Source organism: Mastigoproctus giganteus, chromosome 2 (genome assembly GCF_048544385.1).
Source record: "Mastigoproctus giganteus isolate SK-2022 chromosome 2, ASM4854438v1, whole genome shotgun sequence".
Lineage (NCBI taxonomy): Eukaryota > Metazoa > Arthropoda > Arachnida > Uropygi > Thelyphonidae > Mastigoproctus > Mastigoproctus giganteus.
The window spans coordinates 103,659,852-103,687,339 of record NC_143576.1 but is presented as its reverse complement, the minus strand read 5'-3'; the positions used below and the strand labels follow the sequence as shown (position 1 = coordinate 103,687,339).

General features: G+C 38.2%; 1 protein-coding gene across 1 annotated transcript in view; it reads right to left on the bottom strand.

Annotated features, from left to right (window-relative positions):
• Nucleotides 1–358: 358 nt before the first annotated feature.
• The window catches only part of LOC150089475 (uncharacterized), an 86,326-nt gene continuing 59,196 nt past the window's right edge, over nt 359–27,488 (bottom strand). The window contains exon 4 of the mRNA XM_090389512.1: nt 359–2,035. Coding sequence (XP_090245638.1) covers nt 1,845–2,035 — 191 coding nt within the window. The 3' untranslated portion in view covers nt 359–1,844. The remainder of the gene's footprint in view (nt 2,036–27,488) is intronic.

Here is a 27,488-nt window from a genome sequence, read left to right as displayed (position 1 = left end):
CTGGGAGAGTAGCTTTCTTCTCCTAGTTTCTGCCCAGCTCGGGGACACAGGAGTGGTGCTACCAGTCACCAAGCGGTTGTTGAAGGTATAGAGTTGGTTAATAATTAATATATACGCTAAGAAAAGAAAGATAGATGGCTGGATGGATTGATTTCCTTTCTGGGTTCTTACTTTGACCCTTGTAAGCACAGAACCACAGAAAAGAAATAAAAGTATATCGCTTGAAAAAGCACACTGTATATAGCAGAGAGAAAAATCGCTTTTCTTTTGGCAATATATCCATTTTCTGCTATACCTTACCTCTCGGACGTCCTCTATGTGTATAAATTGGCATAAATAAAGACAAATTTTCATCAAGAAACTAAAACATGAGTATCTTTTATTTTTCGTTCATTATACACAAAAATTCAACGTAAACAATATATGCACACGTTCAGCGCGTGCCACTGAAAGCAGACATATTAAGAACAGAGGAAAAATATTCCAGATTATCTTGCACATCTTTCCATTGACGTTAGCTGGAGAGAGCGCAAGCGATTGCACGTGGGTGAAGTTGACAAAGATCAAATCTGACGCATCACATCACATAACAATACTGCTTTACAAGCGTATCTTTCTCTCGATAGATACGTAATAAGGAACTATGACCGAGAGTTGCAACATTGACAAATTAGGTAAACTGTGATAGCAGAAGTCCCTCACACAAGAGAAATTCCCTTATTTATGTTTGTTTCGGATCAGACACGAGCAGTTTAACTTCACTTATAATATTGTTTAAAGTGACACTCGCTTTTTCTCATTTCTTTCTCGTCGAAAGTTAAGATTCGCTGATGACAGACTCCAGATAAAATGACAAATACCTGAAGAAAATACTGATAAAATATTAAGCATCTGATAAAGTAAATGTCCATTAGATGTGTTTGTGTGTGTGTGACATTTTAATGACTCAACTTACCATACTGCAATAAACGGTGAATGCGCTGTTTCTGATATTAAAAATCGTGTTAATAATGCAACAGTACGCAATCAATGCGCAGAAATACTAAGATTAAGTCCTTTGAGAGTGCGCTCAACGAAATTGTTTTCTTCTATGATCAACATTAAAACCGAGAGAAGTAATTTTTCATAATTAGGGCCAACGGAGATCTCGCTCTATGGATCAACGCGCTGTTAATTTTGCACGACTCAAAGAGTGGGGAAGGAAGCGCAGGGGTAAAAACTTCTAGATTTCAGCAGTAGCGAAACTTCAGATTCTGTTCCCCCCCCCCCGCAAGATTCGAAAATGGCCCCGTGCTGTTTAACAACCAGGTCAAATCAATCATTGGAGACACCTGATGTCATGTCAAATCAACTATTCGGGGAACGTAAGGTTCCTTCGCCACCGCAAGTACCCTACGGTCAGTCCCCTCGGTAGAACACCTGGTGGTATGGTAGTTTCGCCATTGCATTTTTGATAAGTAATCTTACCACTCGTTTTCTGAAAACGCTGCATGCGCTGTTAGGCTCGATTTAAATGTTTCACAAAATTAGAAAAGGAAATTAATAAAACAAAATACTCGATGTTGGCAGACCGCTGGTTGGTTTGTATTCGGTGCAAAATATTTACATTCACATTTAAATGATAAAAAGAAGTGTGTAATATTAGGAACAGATTGGCAGTTACCAGAATCAATACTTCTTTCGGACAGTTTCTTTGGGCAGTTAGGAAAAGGACTAATAATCCATCGAAACTGATTGCGTGCGTGTGTGTGTGTGTTACTTCATGTGCATGGTTTTAATTTTATATTTGTTCAATCGGTGTCTTCTCCTTTACCACCAATCTCCGACAACTGCATCGAACTCGGTTACTGTATCTGACGGATATCGGAATGTTGGGTTTCCTTGTGTCTTCGAAGATCAACTTTGCGCTGGAACGCTCGACCACAGATGTCACAGGCAAAAGGTTTAAATCCCGTATGTTTCCTGCTGTGGGTGATCAGGTTGGAGGACTGGCTGAAGGCTTTCCCACAAACAGCACATTTGTGTGGTTTCTCACCTGCAATTTATTGAAAGAATATCAATGTATTAAGTACAATTCTAGATTTGTAAGTATTAAACTCATGATAATAAGAAGACGAATGAAAATAAAGCATCATTAAGGATAGAACAAACAGCAGCAGCTTTGAAATTGCAATTTCTTTGCAACACATTTCAGAGTTAAAAGGAATCTGACATCTTCGGTTTGGAACAAACTCGATTTTTAATGAAGTATAAAATTTATTTTCTTAAAACTAATTTTAGACAATCTGATCTCAGTTAGCATTGTATTTCCTAAATGCCTAATTAAACTAACTGTTAATTATCTTCATTTAAGTAACCTAACCTTAATTAATAAAGTATTCAATAGATCGTAACATCCATATGCAGTTCGCTTAGCATGGTAGCAATGTGCATGCCACATTACAATACCCGAGTACTTAATTAAAAAATGCCGATTGTCGTGTTTTAGATAACCTCATTTAACAAGGTTAGGTTACCTAAAATAGGGGCCAAGTTTTATTAAGCATTAATGATGCAATTCCTCTGAACAATGTTATTGAATACACTTAGGGTACCTAAAATAGATTTAAAGAATACATTCTGGAATACTGCAACGCAAAGTTTGATTTAAAATAGCTGTCAGCAGTAACAGTTTGATTGGAAAAAGTTGTCAGTCATATTCAGTAGAGACCAACATCATATTGAGAGTACGAGAAAGTTATCCCCAGAGTTAAAAAAAGTAGTTTAATTCTTGCCAATGCTTCCACACGTTTCAGACAGCATATTGCAATCCTTCTTCAGCATAAAACTGCTACAAAATAAAAAATAAATTTATTTCGGTTAAGAATTAATTTTTTAAACATTTTTCAGTTTATAGCAGGTTTGCAGTGAAAATGCGTACAGTATTCGAGTTTAAACATATGCGAGGCATAAGGATTAATTAACAAGATGTTAACTTTGCACAACGGTTCTCAACTGGTGTTCCCCACAGCTTGGAAGATTAGTTTAAAAAAAAAAAACTATCAGGACCGTGTCTAGCTAACATAGCACCCGGGGAGAACAATTAATACTGTTCCCTAAAACAAATATTTCATTAGGGTATAGTTTTCTGTTGCCCATAAAATGGCCCGGCCCTGAAGACTATAGGTGATTCTCTGAATATGCATCTTGTTTATTAGTTCGCCTAATTGTAGCGCATCGCACAGGTGAGTTAGACCGTTGTGCATACAGCGTAATTAAAAAGGATTGTCATTCGTGATCAGTAGACACTAACATTTTATCGAAGGTACGGGAAAGTTGTCCATAAAAGTCGTTTAATTACCTTCCATACGTTTTGGACAGCATGTTGCAATTCTTCTTCAGCACAATTTCTAAAATGATTACAATTTTGATTAAAGATTTTGATCCCTTCTTCCTGCTAGAATATAAAGTTTTACTTTCAAAACATAACGTTAATGTTTATAACAGATGTTAACCGTGAATGTCAAGGTGATGACTCAAATAAAAATGCATTAAAATTTGAGAAAAGCGTTGTCCCAAGTATAATGTACAGGGCCGCAATGACTGACAAAGCAAACAGTTGAATTTGATAAACAGGGAATGCTGAGAAGTTTCATTCCTTACTCTTCCACTCTGAAAATTTTTCATAATTCCTTTCCAACGACCATTTCATTACTCGGCGTGTTCATACGTTTTTTTCTTCTTATTTTTAATCACGCCCTCTGCTTATCTCGGCATCAACTTCCAAATTAATTATGCCACGCATTCCACTCTTAATGCTTTCGCCCACTATTTCGAAATCACTTTCGCATTACACCCTTTCTTCTGCAAGCATCTTCTCCCTTGTTTCTGTCTATCATAGAGCGCCTTCTCTATTTCTCTCTGTCAGTGCTCCTTTATTCCCCCATCTGTCTATTCATCAATTTCCTATTTCCCTTTCCTTTCTGCTCGAAAATCTGCTATTTCTGCGCTTTCCCCAGAGCTGTGTCCTATCGAAACTGCACCTTGCACTCGGCATCTGTTTACATAACAACTAAATCCCATCCCCGCCTCCTCGCCTAGAGCGCTCCAATGTACAGTCAGAGAGAGAGAGAGGCTGCATTCCTCGTGGCAGTGTTCTCTTCTCTGCTCGGCAAATCTCCCTCAGCCTTGCGCAATAATTGTTAATTTGAAAGTAGCAGATTGTCACCGACACAAATGCCCCGTTATCAATCGGTCCTTTGTACCTGCTGGCACGCACGCAAAGCAAAGAGATGCTCCTTTATATTCTTGAAGGTAAACAAAATCGCTTCTCTTTGAGAAGAATATGCGCTCTGCCCAGCACATTTCCACAAGGCGTGTATGTGTAGGGATTCGGATGTAGCGAAGAATGAAAACTGTTCTTTCATGTCTCACCCTTCGCTTGCATCTGAACAGCAGCAAGCCTGGGGTTTCCATTCCTTCCTTTGCCTTTTTTTCCTCCAGAAAATACAAATAATATCACCGCAATCCTAAGGGGATGGACAGCATTTTCTCCATGGCCTTCTTCCATCCTTCAAATACGGATCTAGCTTTAATTCTGGAATTATCTTCTCTTACCACAGAATGCTTTAATAATCACACAAATCATGCATAATAAGGTAGCTACTAAGTATTTCAAGCGACTCTCCTCCATTTGTATTTTTATCGTTCCTCTTTGAGAGCACTGAAGGAGCATCATTATTAGCTGCCACATTTAAAAACAAACCCGAATCATTCATTAATAGGGACCAAGCGTCAAGTACGCGTAGCGAATAACTAGTTTGGACATACAAGCAAAGTTCGATCGCGTCGGTCGAAAAATGCAGGTGTGGGTATGTGTACTCTACGCTTGCGCGTTCTTCCTCGTAGTGAAATTCCATACCGCAATCTGGGCAAAAAGCAAACATCAAATGTTGAAATATTTTTTTTAAAATCGCAAAAAAAAAAAACTTTTGGTGTTTGCTCGCCATTCTAATTGTGACATTTCAGCACCTCCATCGCTAAATTAACTCGTTCCTAGAAAAAGTGCATTCTTCATTACTTTTCTCTTTTAGCGAAACTGACTGAGCGCTCATATCCAACTAACCATTGAATGTGTATGGGTCCAAATACGCGCAGACACGAAGATGCATTCACACTCTGTCCTTTGTCAGCTGAACTTTTAGAAACATTAATTGAATAAAATATTTTTGAATAAAGTTATCGGTCTCAGTTAATCCAAGTCCTTTTGAGTCCAAAAGAAATGAATGATAGAACAAGTAATCTTCCATGGCTACATTCAGAGACAAATCAACTATTTCCAAGTTGTCTGCTTGCTGCTTATTTTTGCCTGTGAATAATCTAAACCCCTGTATATATCTTAACACATCAAATTTAAGCTTCCAAAAGGTCTATATTTCTATGTATATTTCTGGTTTCGATATTCCAAGTTTATCTTGTAATTATATAAAAGGGGCATCTTTGGTACCTAAAAAATACAATAAATGCCATATAATTACCATAAAAGCGTATTACTTCAGGAAGAACTCGGCGTGCCGAAATCTATTAGTATTTCATTAACAAATGGGTGAGCATTCTTAAATATACAATGTAATTTTTGTAGCATTATTCTAATCGAAGAAGACCGGGATATTACCATAACAAAGAAAAGTCCACGAACACGATATATGGTCAAGGAAACTAGTCTTATTGAGAAAGAAATTTTATTACAGCATTTGCTATTTGGTCTATGTTAAACACAACTCTTATTTCTCTTTGAAATTCCAAATGCCCAAATAAACTCCTTCGCTTCTGACACAGATTTAATTATACATAAGCTATCTCCTTCTCTGACAATTGAATTCCCCTAAAATCATTTTAAGGGCGCCTCCGTAGCCAAGTGGGAAGGAGCAGCAGTGAGTAGCACACGCTTCTTGATTAGACCGGGGTTCGAGCCAGTCACCACCAAATACAGAAGATGCGGAAAGGTCAGGGAATGACCACCGCATATCCTGGAGCAATATGGCCTTAGTTGCTAATGCTCCTAAAAACCAAATAACAAACAAATCATTTTAATTTTTTTACCTTTCATCACACTATCAACTTCACGATCAACGAGATGCGTTGTTTCATACAATTAAAGCTTTTGCCAATTTTTGATATAAATTCTTAATATATAACAGCCCTCTTTAGAAATCCAGGGATAATGAGCATTAGAATTCAATTGCTTTTTAATGTCATTTGTTGTTCGTTTTACAGTATATTGGTATCTTAGACCATGTACAGTTAGTGTTATGTTTGTACAAATGCGTGTGGGTATTGGCATCCCGATTTGCATGTTGTGCAAACTGAAAAATCCTTTGACAGAGATCGGACAAATGCAACGCCGATTGAGCATGTGGTAACACTGTCGGTTACCAAAACTAATTACCTTAAATATAATTCGTCGATCAAGTACTCTTACTGCATTTAAAAAACCTTCAGAAGAAAAATATTTGATATAGAAACCATAAAACGAAACGCGATGGAGCAGCTTTCCAAGAATCGACCTTTCAAAGAAACAGCGATTTGTTTGTTATTTGATTTTTAGGAGCATTAGCAACTAAGGCCATATTGCTCCGGGATATGCGGTGGTCATTCACTGACCTTTGCGCATCCTCCGTATTTGGTGGTGAAAGAAACAGCGGAAGAAAGCATAGCTGGGTTTAGTTTGGTGTCAGTGAATACGCGCAGAGGGACCAAAGTCCATGAGATCAATATAACGTATTCATAAATGTTTGTTTTTAGCGATGACACCGGAGTTTCCTGGATAAAACGACCACGCAACCCTCTTCCCGAAGACTATGGACTAATTCGACCACACTATGAAGAAAATATATGTAACTAAACTGAAGCAATGATTAGGGATATCCAGGCCATAACGGGGGGGGGGCAGTTGGCATGGGCGTACGATTTTGAGGGAGGCCTACTTTCCCCTGGTAGGTTGAACAAAATTAAGATGCGTTACTTAATATTGTCTTCCCCCCCCCTTCAGATCAGTTTTGTGGGACAATGAAAAAATTTTAAAAGCGGTGCAGGAAAGAGAAAGCGGGCCAAATTGCAATAAGAAGCTGTCAAAAAAATCCAAATCAATTACTGACTTCGTAATTAAACATCGCCATCAATCAGAGAATGACCATGCTGACCTTGGTAACCAGGCTGTTGGACCAGGATCAGCTACAGAAGGTAAAACTCTAAAAGAAACTGATGATAAAATGATAGAGCCAACAGTGGAACAACAATTGCCACCTGAAGCTGATGCTGATAATAATGAAAAAGGGTCTGCAGCTATAAAAGCCTCCACATCATAAATCGACATTGGACTCATTGATAAGAGGAATAGAATTGACACCGAATCATTTCTAAAAGTTCAGGACTCTGAAATACCAAATGATGTCCCAAAGGATAATCACTCATTTCCAACTCGCCTTTTTACAGTAACATTGACAAAGGGAGAAATATAAACGAGACTGGCTGTGTTGGAGTCAAGCGAAGAAATCGCCGTATTGTGCACCTTGTTTTTTATATACCAAGGGGGATGTCACTTCTAATGTGAATGTATAACCAGTCATCTAGGATGGAGTATTGAGAAAGGATGGAGAAAATTAAAGGATCGCATTCCAAGTCATGAAAATTCTAACTTACACAAGGAAAACTATATTGCATGGAAAGAAGCAAGTAAAGCAGCAATGAGCGGTACTTCAATTGACAATTATATTGTTGACCGGCTCAAGGATGAAAGTAATAAATGGAAGAAAATTCATCGCATTCTTGATATCATCCTATTTTTGTTAGAGAGGGGGCTCACTTTCCGTGGTTCTTCTGAACAAATTAACGATAACCATAATGGAAATTTTTGGAGTATTGTTGAGCTTCTGAGAAAATATGATTCAGTATTATCCGAACATGTTGCACGTGTACGGAATGTACAGGAGAATGAAACACGGCTTCAGGTACACTACCTATCAAATAAAATACAAAATGAGTTCATTTAAATCTATGGATGTGGATCATTTGTGAAAATGAGCATTATTGAAGAAATAAAAGCTGCAAAGTATTTTGCAATTGCTGTTGATTGAACGCCAGATTGTTCTCACAAAGAACAACTATCATTCATCATCAGATATGTGAAGAGAGAAGATACCAGTTTTTCAATTGAAGAACGCTTTTTTGCATTTCATGAATTTTCCAAAAAGACGGGTTAAGAAATTGCAGAGAAAATCTTAGATTTCTTAGTAAGTCTCAATCTGAACTTTGAAGATTGTGTGGGTCAAGCATATGACAATGGCTCCAATATGGCAGGAAAGTACAATGGTGCGTAGGCTATCTTAAAGGAGAAGAATGAGAACTGCATTTTCTCCAATTGTACAAATCATACTCTGAATCTCGTTGGTACAGATTGTACTGAAGCCTGCTGTGAAACTATAACATTCTTTGGAATCATACAGAAAATGTTCAATGTCTCCAGCGGTGGGAGATACTGAAAGAACACCTTCCTGTCTTGCTGCATAAAATGTCAAAAACAAGATGGTCAGCGAGAATTGACTGTGTAACACCAATTGCACGGCATTTAGATAGTGGCAGAGCTGAGTGAAGTTACTAATTTGACAGCAGAGCGTAAGTCTGATCTTTGGGGTTTCAAAAAATACTTGGATACCTTGGAATGTGTACTGAAGTCAGCCATTTGGATTAAAGTTCTTACAATGATCCATGAGGACAACTTGATAATAGAATCTCGTGATTGCCACATTAGATGTAGAAAGGGACAATATTGATCAACTACCGGCAGATCTCCTGAAACAGAGAGAAATGGAATGATATACTTAAAGAAGCACGGTATGTGTCAATCAATATTGGTGTGTCAGAGTGTTTTGCTACTCGCATGGGGTACCCAACTCAAAAGGATGCCGAAAATTACTTCAGGTTAAGGTGTTCTTCACCATCATTGGCTTTGTTATCGATGGCCTTTCACGTAGCTTATCTGCAGTCAGGGAGTTTTGTGGACTTTGATTTTTTATGGCACTTCAAGCAGTTAGATAAGAATGAGTTGTTACAAAAAACTAAAAACAGTTTCAGCTGCGATACCAAAGTCATATTTCAAGTGATATTCAGAATGAAGTGCTTCTTCTTAAAATAATTTTTGATGCGAATTTCAAATTCGATGCTGTGTTACCGAAGAATATTTATGGTCAAATATTGAACTTAAGATTGGGCAACGTTTTCCCAAATGTCATCATCGCGTTGTGCGTTTTTCTGTCATTGCCAGCAACAGTAGCCTCAAATTAGAGGAGCTTTAGTGTCTTAAAACGAATTAAATCATACTTTCGGTCTACAATGGTGCAAGAACGTTTGAATGGATTAGCAATTTTGAACAGTGACAAGGCAAAATTTCTTTATTTTTCCGGTGTAATAGATGAATTTTCCCAAAGAAACGCACGGGAAGCATTTCTGAATGTGAAGAAGTGATGACCATTTCTGATCTGAAATTCCGAATAAACATGAATGTACTATTGTATTTACTGCTGCTTATTATCGTACTGTACTCTATTGTCTTATATACATTTTGAATAAAATTGCCTGCCATTACCTTTTTTATATATCTTTCTAGTTCTCTTATTCTGTTCTGTTACCTGTAAGTATATCATGTACATACCCATACATAAATCATATGTATTTAGCACTGATTACAAAAATACTTAATGAGAGTTTTAAATGAAACGGGGTCTATATTTTCCATCTGGCCTGGGCCTATTACTAACTTTGCATGGTCCTGGAGATATCTTAAAGTTCTTTCCATTCCGATTAGATTAGAATCAAGCCTTTTTCAAGGAAAATCGGTCGAACCGACTGTTTTCTAGTCGAAAGGAGCGAACTACTAAGCCGAGGGCGTTCAAAATACAAACTTCGTAAGGGAAACGTATACTGTTTCCTACAATATATTTTTTCGATCGATACTTTCAGAACCCACCTCGTATTTAACTGCCTTGTGTACTCGTATATTCTTCTAAATGGAGTGATTCGAGACAAAGTTACGATTAAATTCACCCGCATTCCCTAAATAGTGTATCCCTTAACCAAAATAAACTCTACTATTGCTGCTCTCTCTTTCGTGCAAGTCCAAAATCAGTTCACAAAATCTGTTGTGGGGTGTGTATTATCCAGGGATCAATTTCTTGAGAAAGATCGGTTCTCGAGCAGGCGCGGCCCTAAAAATTATTTCTTTTCTCAAGATCTTATAAATAGTTAAATCGACAGTTAAATTTAGCACCTCCCCATGTGAATTCCGAAAATATTTCGAAGAATTGTAATGAAATGGGAGCAGGTGTCCAACGGTTCTCGCTCTACCCCAAGCACATGACATTGTATTTTCTTTCAAGATAAGAGGGTAGACACTGATGCTTTTTTTTGTTCGAATTCAGCTGTATTGTGAACTGAAAACCGAGAACAGGTGAACTTTTTTACCCAGAAATATCCATGAAACAAAATAATAACAATGAGTATTAAACTTCAGATGAAAATTAACTTCACGGATTTTGTTTGCTGTTGTTTGGTTTTTTTTTTAGGAGCATTAGCAACTAAGGCCATATTGCTCCGGGGATATGCAGTGGTCATTCCCTGACCTTTCCGCATCCTCCGTATTTGGTGGCGACGGGCTCGAATCCCGGTCTAATCAAGAAGCGTGTGGTACGCACAACTTCACGGGAAAAGCTTTTGTGGATGCAGTAATATATATTGTAAATATAATCGCTAGAGTTATGAAAATTACGTAAAAATGCTATTTTATTTTCATAAAATATCAATTTGCCATTTGCAAAAACACCAAAATATTTGACCAATGAGATTATGAAAGTGATACTCTTCAAGGTCTTCAGGTCAAAATAACTAACTGACCTACAAAAGTAAATTGAGCTGGATCGGTCTTTTATTTTAAAAAATGCCCAAATCTCTTTTGCAAATAAACTGAAACAATACACCAGGGACTTCCTACTTAAAAGCATAATCATCAAACTACAGTGATGTATCATAACGACTTCGTTTGAGACTGTGGGCGTTTCCGTTTTGTTCACTTTTAAAGGCTTAGAAAATGGGTTTGTTTCCTTTTCAAGAGTGAAAAAAGAATAACACTTTGTTACAAAGGATAACAGAAAAAAAATGTTTTAAAACTTGACTTTAGCGACAGAAAAGAACAACAGATAGCTAAATGAATGTTCAAACAAAAGAACGAAATCAGCGAAGAATGAGTGGGGTGGGCAAGAGCCATCTTGTAATACTGAAATCGAATTAAACTATCCAAGAGCAGGAAGCGAAAGAATCGAATCGAAGTATCCGAAATGTGAGAGACTTCTTAAAAAATGAAATTGGTGATATAGTTGAAGCAGATTGAGAAAGAGGAGTCAGATAAAAGAAATAATAAAACTTTAATATCTCTATCCCTAAACTGAAATTCATGTTTTTTTTTTATGAGTCAATTTAAAGTTAATTAATTCATCGGGCAATCTGAACCTCCAGTTAATGGAAAAATCAATATAAAAGATAACGAAATGAATTATAGAGACGACTAAGGCAAGCATGCTGTAATACAGGGATGTTGACCATTAAGAACAACAAACCTCAGTGGCTTAATCAGGAACAACCAAAATCGACTGCGGCTCTTTTACCACCAACTATTTCTTCGACAATTTTGGCAACACGCAATTTTCTCGCTATCGCATTCGTGCTTCAACTTCCTTGATTATTTCTTGCACACCCTACTATCATTCCCTTTAACCATGCACCTCGGTGAGTCGCTTAAATTACCAGTATAAGCCAACTATCAACACAACTTCAGAAAAGTGAAGTAGTTTAATCAGTGGCCTTTTTAACTTTGACTGGTCGTATTTTCTCCAATATATTCCTTCCTTTTATCGGCAATTTTTTAAATTAAATACAGTTATTCTTATGAATATGCCATGCATTCGCACTGCAAACTAAGTGTACCGTCTGAAATATTCTGATCTCGTTAAAAAAAAATCCTTCTTAAACTTCGCATTTGAAAAAAATATAGAACTTCCGGTGTCTCAGTATTTTCATTATAAAGAATTCCATAAACTGTGAAAACTACTGGCATACAATATTAGGTACCTAAAATCCATTGAAGGCTGGAAACTGGTCTTTCACTAAACAATTTTCGTACTCTTTGTAACTTTTCTGAACTCAGTTTGTCAATCTGTCCGACTGTAAAATAAAAACGATCATCCCATAACATCCTCAAAAATCCATGTTTCTGAAGCCACACATTTCGTTTTATTTTATCCCTCCGAATCTCACAGCTGGCTGGCCCTCTTTCCCAAAGCACTGCCCATGAGCTGCCTATCCGTTTGATTCCTTACAATTACTGAACAACCGTGTCGAGCCCATGCTTTTCAGTCTCGCGAATAAATATTCAAAAGACCCAGACGGTGTTCACCTCATTTTCTGGTAACGCTGCCTTCCTCCTTTTTTAAGGTTATTCGATATATTTTAAAACAAGCTCTGTTCTTTCTAGTTTGCTATCCCAAGAAAGCCAAAGCAATTCCTGTAATTCTGTCTACTGCTGCAGGTCAATAACATTATCAAACTCACTGGCCGAGGTCTTGCATTCTATTATTCCTCCTAAGATACAATTTTCTACTTTTAATGCGTTTTTTGCATTTTGTTCCCAAGTAACTCTGCTCATGTCAGCCGTAATAACGAATATTTTGTCATTTTCGCAATTTCTCTTCTGTTTTTTGACAAGCAGCGGACATCTGGAAGTTATTTAAACTGATGTCTTCAATGCTTTCGACTATCCCTTTGCTAGCTTCATTTCTTCTCCAGTTATAACAGAATTGTAATCGGGTTTAACAAATCTCCCATATACTGTTCTCAAAGTATCCTTCATAACTCTTCTCTCAACCCCACCCCCTCCTTTTGCAACAGCTCGTCTCTCTGCTACCTAGTCTATAGGTAAATTCGATTAATTTGGACCACTCTTTTTAAATAAATTTTGAACCATTACCTAATGTGAAAATGAACAAATTTCTTCCTCCTAAGGAGGAAAGTCTAGGCTCGAATCCACCATCTTCTCCCCACCCAAACTTTTTTTTTTTTTAAAGTACGCACACCCACTATGAGCCAAAACATGTTTTCCACACTCCCGAAACAGACAAACCGAACAAAAGAACACAATTTCCGCACTCAAGAACAAGCGTAAGTTCAGTTTCTGGCACACTGCTGACTGAATTTCCACTGAATTCTACACAAAAACATGCACGCATCAATAATTCAAAACCAACAGACGATTATCCGCCAGATCTAGTTACTGGAAATATTCCAGCTAACTAATGGACTTCTGCGGCTTGGAATCCCAAGATCGATAGCAGTTTTCCACCTGGTAGCACTGTCGAGAACTGCTACACAAGAAATAAATAATTACACTATTACAAAAATACGTATATATATATTTTTTTTTTTTCCTTTTTGGAAGCGGCATTCAAGTTTAAATAAAAAAGAAAGAGAGAGATTCTGGTATATAGAATCTGGAAAAGGAATATCGGTCGCCCACAATAAATTAAGGGAAGATTCTGCTCGTAATGGTTGAATATTCGGAAGAATATTTATTCATTCTTCAGCTCCACCCATTGTTTGATATAGAATAGCGGTGGAAGTCAAATCCTTTGGAGGGATGCATCAATTTACACAAACAATGTTCGCAATAAGGAGATTAAAATTAAGAGCTGCTCAAAGGCAAACTCAAAAAGGAGACCATTTCTTCATTAGGTAAAGAATCAACTTTCGTAACACAGCACCATCATCGCAACGCGTTAAGCAATATTGCAGTGGATTGGCCGCTGGTTTCATCAAAGTACAGGGTTCACCGCTGTCAGGTGCTGATTACAAATGGTACCGATGTGAAACGTTTCACGAGTCGACAAAGCGCAATCGAATTCTGTAAGTGAAAATAACACACAGGGAGGGGAGTATGCAAATAGCTCTCAGTTGTCTGTGGCAGCGACATTTAATCTGTGCGTGTTTAAATTCAACTGGAAGACTCGTAATATTTGCAACGCCCTAATAATAAAAACAAATTAATACGCTTTATTTCCTTTACAGCGATGCTGCTCAATGAACTAAGTCAACGGGGCTTTTAGTTTCGAAACAGTATCTCGGTTTCACTGCCACCTGGCGGTGACCGCAACAAATGACCACCATTAGATAGGCGTACAACAGCCACAGCTCCGGTTCCAGTCACTGTTCAAAAACGCGGAAGATGAAGGGGATGGTTATTTATTTCCCTCACTTTAGCCGTTCCGTTCTCGCGCACGCACTCATTTAGCAGCGTTCACTTCTCCGGTGCAAGAGTTGCCGCCGCAGCCGACGACGGCGACGACCCCTCCTCGCCAATAACGCTTCGGACCATTTTTCAGGGTGGCACGAGGCAAAGAATGACGGTCTTCAAGCTAAAGCGACCGAATCGGCGAAGAAGTATGAGCCTTTTAGTGCATCATAGTTCTGAGAATGGGGTGTTTTATCGTCGGAGTCAGCCTCACAAGGCGCTCCGGGACAAGATAAATGACCGGGCAAATTGAATTTGTGGAGAACAATGCGCTTTGCTCAAATCATTGCTATGCTTCAGAAGGAGGCAGCTCACCGCTCTGGCCCAATAATGCAGAGTGATTTTGGGCGGATTTCATATGGTGCCTGACATCGAAACTGGCATCCAGCGCAGAATCTCGGCCGTCTCCTAATCGCTCGGGCTTCCTCTGTGCCCGCATTAAACAACCTTTGCAATCCCCCGAATGTGAATTTTTAATGGTTCCAACCTGCGCGCGCCTCCAGGACTCGGCGCGCATCTTGGGCGCTTGATCCAATTTCCAGTCACTTTATACGCACCAGTCAAAATCTGATTTACCTGCGTTCACTGCCGTCTGCCGACTCCCCCGAGAACAAGGCTTTCTGTTTTCCACTCGCTCCTATGACTCACTGCTAAAGAGAATAGTTCAGAAGCGAATAAGGAGAAAGACTATCAGGGGAGAGAGAATGGAAAACGGTTTCTTCGCTATCAAGTACACATGTATTAGCGCGGCAATCTGTATGGAAACAAAACAACCTTCCCAGAAGTTTAAGAGAAGCCACTCAGACGAGGCCCCTTCACTCCACTTTACAGATACATTGACCGAGCTACAACACGACAGCATTTGGAGGAAGTTTTATGCCAGTACTGCCACCTGGTGTTGAGAGAGAGAGAGAGAGACTTTGATACGTTTTATTTTTTTGCTAACGCCGCTTAAATGCTAAGAATTTGGGATCCATATTTCAATCCAGGAGACTCCATCCGTTATTCAAATTACGCGTTTCCGTTATAAGCACCTCTTCAGGACTTGTAATCCCCCAATGTTTAAAAACTGAAATGTTATTCAGCTCGCATCCATTCGATAACTTGGTATTATAATAGCCGAAGCAGAGGTTACAAACGGTGATGTGCCTCCACTTTAGAAAAGTAGATGGAGTCATGGAGATAGCTGCGCAGCATTTTCTGAGATTACGTGGTAACCTCATTATAAGTATGCCAAGATGCGCCGTGCATCCATAAATCTTCAAGGGCATACTCCTATAAAGAATGATTTTTTTATAGATTCCCTCGCGTTTTCCTTTTATACTCCATTATAAAATTTTGCACTTATCTCTCGAGTCAGTTTTTGTCTTTAGCTCTTTTGTGACACGAGTTTCAGTGTTCGCTATAACTTGTTCGTAGTACACTTTAAAGATATAAAATTGTTTTTATAGCCGCCCTTTTTATGGTAAGAAATTATTACGTTATCTGTCTGTCTCTGCTGGTTTATCGCAGACTGATGTGCTGCTGCACAATTTGTACCTTAAGCACACTCAACAAGTGCTCTTAATTTACACGAGAAACGTCCTTCAACCCATTAGGGGTTAGATCTTACACTTCGCTACGAAACTCCAATTAATGCGCTGCTCGTAACAGTTGAATAGTTAAATCGCATTATTCAAATATCATGTAAATCTTCTTCACAACGGGTTGCTTGTAATCCTTTAGTCTGAGACGTTTTAGGACTCGTCAGTCAAAACCGCAGAAGACAAAATGATTTATTGTAATCAGTGAAACCAACTACACATCTGTTGCCGTTGGTATATACATTTGTTGGCGCAAGGGCTACTCAGGCCAAAATGTACCTTTTTCAAATTTGTCCGTGGTGCGGGATAGCATTGCTTTAAAATACTGAAAAGATCATTTAGATTTGCATTATTTCCAAGCAGATGTGTTAAAGTCAGTGACTCCGGTTAGTTCAGAATTGCAGAGTTGCTGCTCGAATATAACGATGATAATTGCATTCAACAAGGATGTTTAACTGTGGGATGACAAAAATTAGTCAAGTGTGCATGACCAATATCTTAACTAAAACAACTTCTATTATTATTTTATAATCTGTGTATGATATCAATAAATTCCACTGTACAGATGGAGGTTGGGTGTGTCAGCGGCTTCGCCTGCTAGTTCATTTCCTCGGATAACTGATAAACGTCCAATGATCAAACATGAACTTCAATGGTGGTTCTTGGTTCTGAAGTCTCATAAACGGGATCCAATGAGTTTTAGTATAGGATATTCGGCAGAAGGGTGCTTCTGAGGTCAGACATCGTACCCAGAGATTTTGGCTATGGCCAAATTATCAACGACAAGTTGTGATAGCTTGATGGCGTATAATAAAACATATCCGTACAATTCGGATATTATGATAAATTTCATTTCTAACAGCATCAATATATTTATCATTTTATAATACTAAGATGTGTTTGGTTTAATTTAATAAAATCTTTTTAAAAATTAATTTCGGTGTGACAGGATGCAAAAAATGGTTGGAAGTGACAAAAAAAAAAAAAAAAGCAAAAGTAGTACTTTAAGCGTCTTCAAGTTACATATTTTAACGGATGCTATATAGACACTGCAAAAAAAAACACCGAAAAATCAGTTATCTGCCACATTACTTATAGAAATTAACTAACTCTTTTAAGGACATTTTTTTTTCATTTTTATACCACTCCCGTTTCTTTGGTATTTCATTTTTGCATTCGCGTGCAATTTCTAGTTCAGAAGCGACATTTGAATTGAAGTGTTACCAAGTGGTAAACACACTTGGTAACACTTCATCTTTCTAAAGCCTGTTTTTCTTTTAACAACGTCCAATTCTTTATAAAATAAGCCTTTATTGGGTTTTTTTTTAACAATTACAAATATGATTTTTTCCATGAAATCTCGTTCTGTGAATCCTGAACGGTTTGGGTTCGATTTTTGCAGGAATTGGATTAGTTTTGTTTTTTTCCAAGACAGCTAAAGCCATGAGGGCGTCGGTATATATTCTTTGATCGATTTTTCCTGTTGGCTAGATGAAACCCCAGAGTTTCCAGGATATAAAACCGCAACTCTCGCCAGAGACCTTTCTATTGGTTGGTTGAATAGTGCTTTCTCTCAATAACTTAAGTTTTCAAACCGCAAAATAAGAACGGAATTTATACTCACATATGCTGGAACACCAGATGAGTTTAACTGACCGGGCAATTCAACCAAAACCATAGCGCACTCAAATGCAAATCCATGTGCATTTGAGGGATTCATTTCAAAGGATGACTTTGTATTATAATTTAATAATTACTAATGAATTTGTTGTTATTTTACCTTAAGGACGGCTTAGCTTTACTCAGGGCCCTCTCTCATGGCAAGAATACTCTTTTGTCTCCTTGACTTATCTTGTTGCTCTTCTCTGTACTCATTCCAACAGATCCACATAATTCCAAAAATTGGTATTATTCTGAGATTATTGCTGCCTGTATGCAGTAAATAAATGAATATTGTGTTTATACTCCAGGACTATCACGCAGTCGGAGGAGTTTTATCAACGTTAAACCTCAAAATCGCCATTGTTGAATCCATTTGTCCAATTTTTCTAGGTCTAATTGCAGTAGTACGCCTTGATGCGCTATATCGCATATTTTTTTTTTAGTAACTACTTCTATCATCTACTATTATTTTAATCGTACAATTTAATAACTGTATGATTAAAATAATAGCAAATTAAACTAATTTAATAATTTTGTTAATTAGCAAGTTAACAAGTATAGGAACAGAAGCAAAATGCATTCGTAAGAAAGCAAGATTCTTCATTGGGTTTGGAATTCTTCTAATGCCACGTTCATCAAGGGACGAGTTTCATTTCAAATTAGTATCTGTATTTGCAGGGTTAAAGCCAAAATCCTGACTCCTCATGTGTTTTTCAAGAATTATTTCGTTGTGCTGTTTCTCGTCTTTTCATGTTTTGGTTAATAACGCCAAAGAAGCGAGGTTATTATTTTGATGATTTTAAACAAGCTATTACACTAGGAATGTCTGCATTCTTATAGCTACTCGGCTGTTTAATTCTTAAATTAGCGACAGTCTTATTTCTGACGGTCACTTTTGTGAAGATTTATGAGATGACAGAAGAGAATTCGGGGACATTCTCGTCATTTGTCTGAGTTGGGAAAGGCTGGTGAACTGCTGTTGATTCCTTCTATTAACCAGCTGGAGGCGGGTCCTAAAATCACAAAATACCAACCTGGAACTTGTGAGAGTAATAGTTTCAAATCGTAGGCAATACTACGATGTTTGAGTTCTCCTGAAAAATTGGATGACGAGTAGAAAAAAATGTGGTGAAAAAAAAATCACTCCACATTATGGCCGAGTCAGTCGCTAGCAAGGGTTACTTCTTTCCCTTGACTTGGGTTGCTTAATATAAAACTAAAATATACTTGGCGTTTATTTTAAACGCAGAGGCAGTTACTGGGTGTTCAAAATTTGCGCCCAGGCAACTAAAGCCATGAGACATCACCGTATCATGTCTGTAAATTGCACGTATTATATTACGGTGTTTCTTATTTTGCGAGATAAAAATGTAGGCCCAGAGTTTCCGGGAGAAATAGCCCATGCAGTTCTCGGGTGACTATTAAGCAGCTGCATCAGAAATGTTTTGCAGATACAAAATTTTAAAATAGTTTCTGACATTTAATTTGATATATTTAAAATAAACGAACGATCCTTCGTGATCCAAAATGGATTTGCTTCAGGCCTTGCATTTATCTTTCTTCGTAAATGACCCTATTGTTCCACAAGTCACGAATTATTTTATTCTGCGTATAGAATAGGGTTGGTTTTCAGTTAGTTTAGAACATGCGCATTTCTGTATCTTTGTTTGCATTTTATCTATCAAAGATATATTATATTTATTATAAATTTCTCAATCAGAGAAATAGCAATTCTATTATATTCAGATTCTTAAATATGTTTGAGATAAACTTTTGTTCTGCAGTTCATCTTAAATCAAGAAAGTGGACATCAGTGACTGTGGTTTTATTAAATTAGTCTGGTATGAAATATGGCTGACTTTTTCTCAGTTGCAAATATTAACTTCGGAAGTTTAAGATGTACCTTTAATGGGGTAATCTTATAGATATGCCCGTCATCTTTCCTCGGACTGAGCCCATTATTTCCAATGAGTCTTTAAGAACTGAGAATGGCATGCCATTATGAAGACTTTCCTGAAAGTGTACTGTTTTCGAGTGGTACTCTTAGGAATTTCTTTGCACGATTCGTTGGCCATCACTGGATATATGGGGGAATTTTTTTCTTCCCCAGATGTTAGGCATGTTATCGATCCCTAGCATTCCCGCGTACTTAAATTTTATGGGAGCCTCATCACGAAACATTAAAATGTACGCCATCAGTATCTATAAAGCATTTGATGAGTCTTGCAACTACTTAGCTAATACCATAACCCCAAAGACTGATTATACCTTTAATATTCTTAATTTCTACGCAGACTACATTAAGTTGTCTATTTATACTAATGCAGGAGTCCTATTGCCGGTTTCATTTTAAGCATTAATTTTTGAGAATACCTCGAATTTCAAGGAAGAATTTCGTCTAGAGAAAAAGAGAAGACTTGAGGGGAGTCCAAGGAGTTACTATAATGTTGATATTTTCAAAGGAGTCTAATGCTTATATCTTACTAGTTAACCAGTGTGAGTTCCCATATTGTGTTTTTTTTTTTTTTTTTTGCCAAAAATTACTTTGATATTTCAGCAAACCCTGGTTCTTATGCAGAACCGAATTCTTCAGATGCAAAATATGCGAAACTTCTTTTTACCAGACAGAGAGACCGAGATCTATTGGAGGCGTGTCCGCACAATACGATTTTTTTTTTCCAGCATAAAGTGCAGAATTGACAAATGTAGGCCCTGAATTGGTAGCAGCATTCTATACAAATGTATTTGTTTTATTTAACTAACCTGAAATATGTAATTTACAAATCCACACGCAACGTGCTGGTGGAGAAAAGAAATTGAAACATTAACGAAAAACAATGATGTGTACTACCAGTTAGTAATAGAATGGCTAAATGTTCATTCGTTTAGCCATTGAAACTTAACTAAACTCTTCCTTAGATACATTCAGGTAATTTATTCCAGTGATCTGCAACATGCTGAAGAAAGACAAATTTCCTGAGATTCAGCCTTCTCCCTAAAATATAAAATCTTACTCCGAGATTCTATATAATTGTTCTTCCTAATTCTTGTCTCTCCTATGTAAGAAAAAGGGAGTAAGAAAAACCTCTCTCACTCGTTTCACTGATCCCTTCAGGGACTAATATACCTCATTGACCCCCCCCCCCCATCCACTAACATGTGTAGCTGCACAGTCAGCATCTTCAAAGCCGTTCTTCATACAGATTTCGGTCCAATATTTGAAATTCGGTTTTATTGTCTATGTAGAGGAACATACTTTCTGATAATGATCTTAGACAAGCGCTTCTTGGAAATTGAGATTAAAGGAAGTTACTTCCCCTAAACAGAAGGGAAGTAACTATAGACCAATCTGGTAAATTACAAGTACAATGACGTAGACATTAATTTTGACTTGTGGTAGGAAAGACCATAGAGTCTGTATTTAACGATGCCAGGACTGTCTCCATAAAAATAGTATCTTAAATAAATATGAGCATGGATTCGTCAAGGGGAAGTCATGCTGACCTGTCTGGTTGTAGTTTGGTTTTAATGGCGCATCAGTTTCTGTGGATGTAGTGCGCCAATGTTCAGAACATTTGTTTTTTTAGTTTTTCTTTCTTTAGCTCTGTTGGCTAAAGGTATTAGATCAATCTGGTAAATTACGAGTACTATGACTGCTAGTCATTAAGCAGTTAGATACTGGTAACAATTTTTACCTTATATCTAGATTTTAGTAAGCTGTCATGGCAGGCTGCTACATAAACTGAAAGAAGTTGGAGATACTTTGACTGATAAGATCCTATGCTGGATTGCAGGTTGGCTAAATGTAGGAGACAGGATTTTCATTGACTGATTGTCTTTAATCTAAAGGGTAGATCTAACTGAACTGTATAAGGCACCAAAGGGATTGAGTAAAATAAATGAAGGTCTGTTTCCCCTCGTGGGTGAGAACCAGGGGACAGAAATAAGAAATCTCAGGGAATTCTCAAGACGTTCACCTATGGGCAGCGAATTGTCGAACACTGAAATAAGTTGCCTCAGAAAGTAGACTACTGCTACTTGTTAACAATTTTGCCAGTGCCTAGACGGTTCCTCCTTTCTGCACTATCTATTATCCAACTGGAGTATAGTTAAGTATGGGGTTTTTGTAATAATAACCTTCTTGATTAATAGATAGTGGTGATTATTAAGTGGCTTCACGTGCAAAAGCCGATCCGACTGGAGATGTGATTCTTGACGGGAGGGTTATGTACAAGGTTCAATAATTAAGTTCACCAGATGTCAGGACGAAATAAACACTTCCTTTTCAAATAATCACTTCAACACTTCACTTCTGAAATCTCTCGCTGAGTGGAAACATTTTTAAATTTATTTGAACTGATCGCCAATAATTCCTTTGTCACATTTCTTTTAATGTCCTCTACACCATAAAATCGTCATCCCTTCAAGATGTATTTTATGTTAGAGAACAAAAAGTTTGCGAGTTCAAAATCATGAAGGTTGGTTGATTAGTTAGGTTAGATACATAGTTAGGTTTGTTTTATTTCCGCATTTTATTTCTGAACCTTAAAGAATCGGTGTGTATAACAAACTGTTGGTATTGGTGGATTTCTAGTATGATTCGAGACTAATCCAAAAGCTTGCAATTCTGCATTGTTCGTGTTGCATGCAGAAGAATCTACTCGGATAGAGTATTACCTGGAAAGACAGTAGCAGATATGATTCTGACTTCGAGCCACTACGTGGATTGGCAATAATACAGAGTATTCAGTTCTGTGTTATACATACGACTGTAGTAGACTAAAAACAGTATCGAACTTCCCACAGTACTAAGTCTACCTGACATGCCAGATAGACTGCAATATCTGGATTCCTGATACGAATTTCATGCAATACCAAATAAATATTTTTTTACAAAAACCTCAACCGCAAAAGTATTAGAACCTATAGTATTTAGTACTATGCGTGAGTTGGAGTTTGAGAAGACAAAACATACTTGTTGTCTTTAGATTTAAATTACTGTAGATTATAATTTAAGAAATACACGTGAAAGAAAGTTGTTCCAGTAAACAGGAGTTGAAGGGATAATGAGGAAGAAGAAAAGTTGGTTCTGTGAGTTGGACAGCAAATGAATGCTGAATAAATGTCAATTCAGAAGAATAGTCCAAGGAAGTATTTAGAAAAAAGCCATGTAGCAGAAACAGTAGGACTATGATGCAGAGTGAAGAAACTTCGTAAGAGATTGGTCATTAATTAACCTGACTGCCCTCTTTTGAAGTCTAGCAGCCCGAGAGGTTTTGGATGCATCACCTCAAATGCGGGAACAATATGCCATGGTCAGGCGGACTTGAGATTTGTACAGGGTGAGAAGTTTAGAAGAAAGTAATAACGCCGAGAGCCAAAGAGAAAATCGAGTTTTTCAGATGCAAAGGAAGCAGTATTTGTAATGAGCACAAGCCATATGAGACTGGAACTCAGTGTAATCCCTAAGAAATATATGATCTTGCCTAGAGATCAGAGTGTCATCGAATATAAGCATAGGAGCAACAGTATCCTTTTTCTGAGATAAAAGAGGAACGAGATTTAGAAGTATTCAATTTAACTAAGTTAGCTGTGCCCCATTGGAGAATTACCAGTAGATCAGAATTTAAGGAACTGGTAGTGGATATTTGAGAAGTTGAAGCTGTTGTGCAAGGCAAAGTTTCTCAAACTGGAAAGTGGCATTCAATGTGCTATCATCAGCAAAATTATGGATAGGATTTCCAGTCAATGGAAGAAGGTCATTAAAATGTTCTTGTTTATACTCCGGAACGACCACCAGGTCGGTTTAGATAACAATAAACCATCAATTTAAACGTTAATCGTATTTAGCAGTCACGGGCTTTGAACCACGGTCGATCAAAGAGCACATGCTACTGCACTCTGGTTCCTGACCACTCGGCTACGTCAAGCAAGAGGAAAAGAGTGGGAGAAAGAACTAAACCTTGTGGGGAACACCAGCATTAGTGTAGAGATAAGAAGACAAGGAGCCATCTACGATTACCCGCAGTGAGCAGTCAGAGAGAAAACTGGATACCCAATTACAAAAAACCAGCGGCATTTCATAAAATGGAAGTTTGAAATCAAGAGACTTTGAAATGTGAGGAGAAACTGCTTGGGTTTCGCCAAATTTTTCCATTGAATCTGTCCACAAATGGTAACATAAAATCGACACTGACGGAAGCCTGGTTATCATTAATCAGATGCAACGTTTTGAGATAGTTCAGCAGTTGGCGGTTAATGCATTTCTCCCACACTTCAAAACTTTAGAAATTGGCTGCATATGAACAAATTTCCAACAGAATCAAAAAAACTCCAGTGGAATAAGAAAATGTAAAAAAGGTGACAGAATAGGAACACAGGTTTTGAGAACAAATGGAAAAATGCCATCAGGACCTGGAGCATTTTTTTTTTTTTTTGGCATAAATATTGTTCAGAATTCTTCTGACATCCCTTTGAAGGAAAACCACAGGAGGCATTTAACAGAAGGGGTAAAGATTTTAAGCTAAAGAAGATCGAAAAGAGGAAATTCCAGATTACTAAGCCTCTGACAGAGAATAATCAGTGAGGACATATGTACAAGTACCACCTTTTTAGCGAAAGGAATCGTACAACGAATATTTAGGACAACTGAGAAAAGCAGTGGTTGAATCAGCCGATAACTGGAATCCTCTCAGAAAAGTCAGTGGCGCTTGGCAGGCTGTAATTGAAAATGTACATCATTGAAATTGGATTCGAGACCACGTATATTAGTGAAATGAACGAGGAAGTGTTTGGGAGGTTTAATCTTTTCGCAGATAAATTTGTTCTATTACTGGGCTATTCATAATGCATTCATTTGATAAAAAAAAAGACGCCATATTTTACGACGTAATAAAATTTTTGGAGATTTTACGCCCACAATCCCGAACTTTGCCTTTAATTCAGACCACAAATCACTAACCTTTGCCTTCCCGTCGATGCATCCTGATAATGAAGTCCTCACCAAAACCATTTTTTCAGTTAATTTCATCAAGAAAGATGTCATTATGAGTTTTCTGACCCAACCAACTGGGATGCTCTTTCCACCCTACCGACCGATGAAGCCACTAATGGCCTTGCTTCTCACCTGACAGCAATGGCTATTCAAGGGGCTTCAAAAACCGTCAAAATCTCCAAATGGACAAAACCATGGTTCTCAAGAGACCTGAAGCCCGCCTTTCTAGATAATCAGCGTGCCTTCAGGAAATGGAAGAGTTCAGGAACCACACACGATTTTATTAACTTTAAAAAGAAAAATGCATCTTTTCTGAAGCAAAAACGACAAGCAAACTATAGATATATAACTGCTGACAAATTAGTAAGCTCGAAGCGGCTATTTTCGAAGCACTTCAGGAATATTCAGATGGATGAGAGCCTCTTTATAGAATGGGCAGACAGTACTTTTGGTGAGAGTTGCGTGAAGGAAGAATCTAATCCCTTCCCCATCCCCTTACGCAATTTGGTTCCCCTGTCTACAATTAATATCACAAAGGAAAATCTGTTGAAAGTAATAAACGGGTTACAGAACAAAGCTACCGTTGGGCCTGATAGATTTCCTTTGTTCATCATTAAAATATCCTGTGTCTTCATTGTGGATGTTCTTTTACATATCTTTAATGAAATTTTGTGAATATCTTTAATACCCCAAATTTGGACACACTACTGCGTCAAACCCATTCCGAAGAATTCGAGGCCTAAAACTGCAAAGGATTTTCGTCCGATTTCAATGGGCTCTTCGCTCCTTCAAGTTTTTGAAAAGACAATCATAGCGCAACTTATTGAGCACGATGTTCAGCACAGACCATGTCACCTTCACAACCAACATCGTCCCTGGGAGATTTACTACCCCCCAATCTCCTTCAAACGCTGTTTCACATACAGGAAGCTTTGAATCAGGATCGCCGATAACCTCACTGTACTCAGAAAAAAAAAATTGCAGGAAAGACGGCTCCTCGTTGAGCACAACGGTCTCTCACGATCCTTTGCTGTCTTCAGAGGGGTTCCACAGGGTGGCGTTTTGTCAGCAGCGCCTTTGGAACCTCTGCTAGCAAATTTCCAAAACATGATATCGTACGCTGACGATCTGAAGCTCTACATTCATTCAGATCAGCCAGAGCAAGCGTTCTCTGTCCAAAAAACGTAAACAAAACAAATCTATCAGATAAGCACATTCCTTCAATACATTGGTCTTGAGCTAAATCCGAAAAATCTGCCCAGATGACGTTTAAAAAGAGGAGACGAATAAATCCAATGCACATCTCTATAAATGGACACCAAATTAAACTTTTCAACTGTCACAAGGACCTAGGTTTGGTCTGGAATTCGAACCGGTCTTTTCTGGAGCACTTCAAGGAAGCAAGAAACAAATTCTTCGCAGTCAGGAACTGGTTGGTGACGGCAATAAGAAACTAATAACTAGGTTTGTCCGAACTTGTGCGGTACCGGTGGCACTCTACGCATCGGAAATCTGGTCCTCTGCTCCTCCGACCTACCTGCTACAGTTCTTCTTGGGGACTGAGTATTGGCTTCTGCGATCCCTCAATAGGACTTCAGACCATCCCTTTACTATCTCTAGGGATATACTACAATCGTTGCATGGAATGATCCCTTGGAAACAAATCATCACCACTCGCAACATAATTACGCTCTCCAAACTCAGTTCGGGTAGACTGGATGCTCCTAACATCGATAGCCTTATCATCCTGCCCACGAAGAACAGCAGAATAACTAACCGGCAAACATCTTTGATCAGACCTGCCCTCAACCAAATCAGCTCGCTCAGCCATATGTTCCCAGCAAACACGATTGGACTCCTCAACGACCTGAATATCAACCCTGAGACGATTTGCGTCGACAAAGCCTACAAATCAAAAGTTTTAGCTGATACCTACACAGTCCTGCAATTTTAGATCTTTCATGTCACTATCACTTTACGTGGCTACTGTGTTAGAGGATGATATGCGCTCCTTCTCTTGTACCTGACAGCCTGCAGCATCTTTCCGGCATCTGCGCTCTTTCACCTGTTCTTGAGAGCCTGCAGCATCTTCCAGGCTTCCCTGCACTCTTCTTGGACAGACGCTGAACGTATTTAAAGTAATATGTCGGACCTAATCTGTCTTAACTTCTGTAATTAATTATCGACTTGATCTCTGTATATTTTATTTTACCCAATATTGATACTGTATTCATTTATATAATTCTGTTGTTGTTGTTATTTGGTTTTTATGAGCATTAGCAACTAAGGCCATATTGCTCCGAGGATATGCGGTGGTCATTCCTCTGACCTTCCTCATCCTCCGTATTTGGTGGTCACGGGCTCGAACCCCGGTCTAATCAAGAAGCGTGTGCTATGCACTGCCGCCCCTGCCCACGGAGGCGCCTTATAATTCTGTTACCCTCCTAGTATTTGATTGCTGTCAAGGGGCAGATGTAACTTTTCTTTACCTGATTAAATAAATAAATAATGAATGGCAAGAATACCCAGTTCCTTGACATAACATAGCCTCGAAAATTCTCCCCGCATACACACTGCCTGGACCTTCCTCCTCCCCAGCCACTATGTGGCAGAGCAGAGGCATGGAAATTATACACTAGCTGATTCGGATACCTCCTTGAGAGTGACCAATTTGTTCGGTCCGTGGACTAACTAGCAGTTGGCGTCCGAACACCGCTTTAGAGCTGTGCCCTCGAAGTGTAAGGACATTAAAATGTCCTTACACTTCAAGGGCACCTTACTAATCGCCGTCATGCCCATCACGACTTCAAAAGACATCAATGATACTACATGCCGAAAGAGATTGGATTACTGGGAACTCCGCTCTGGAGACTAAAAACAT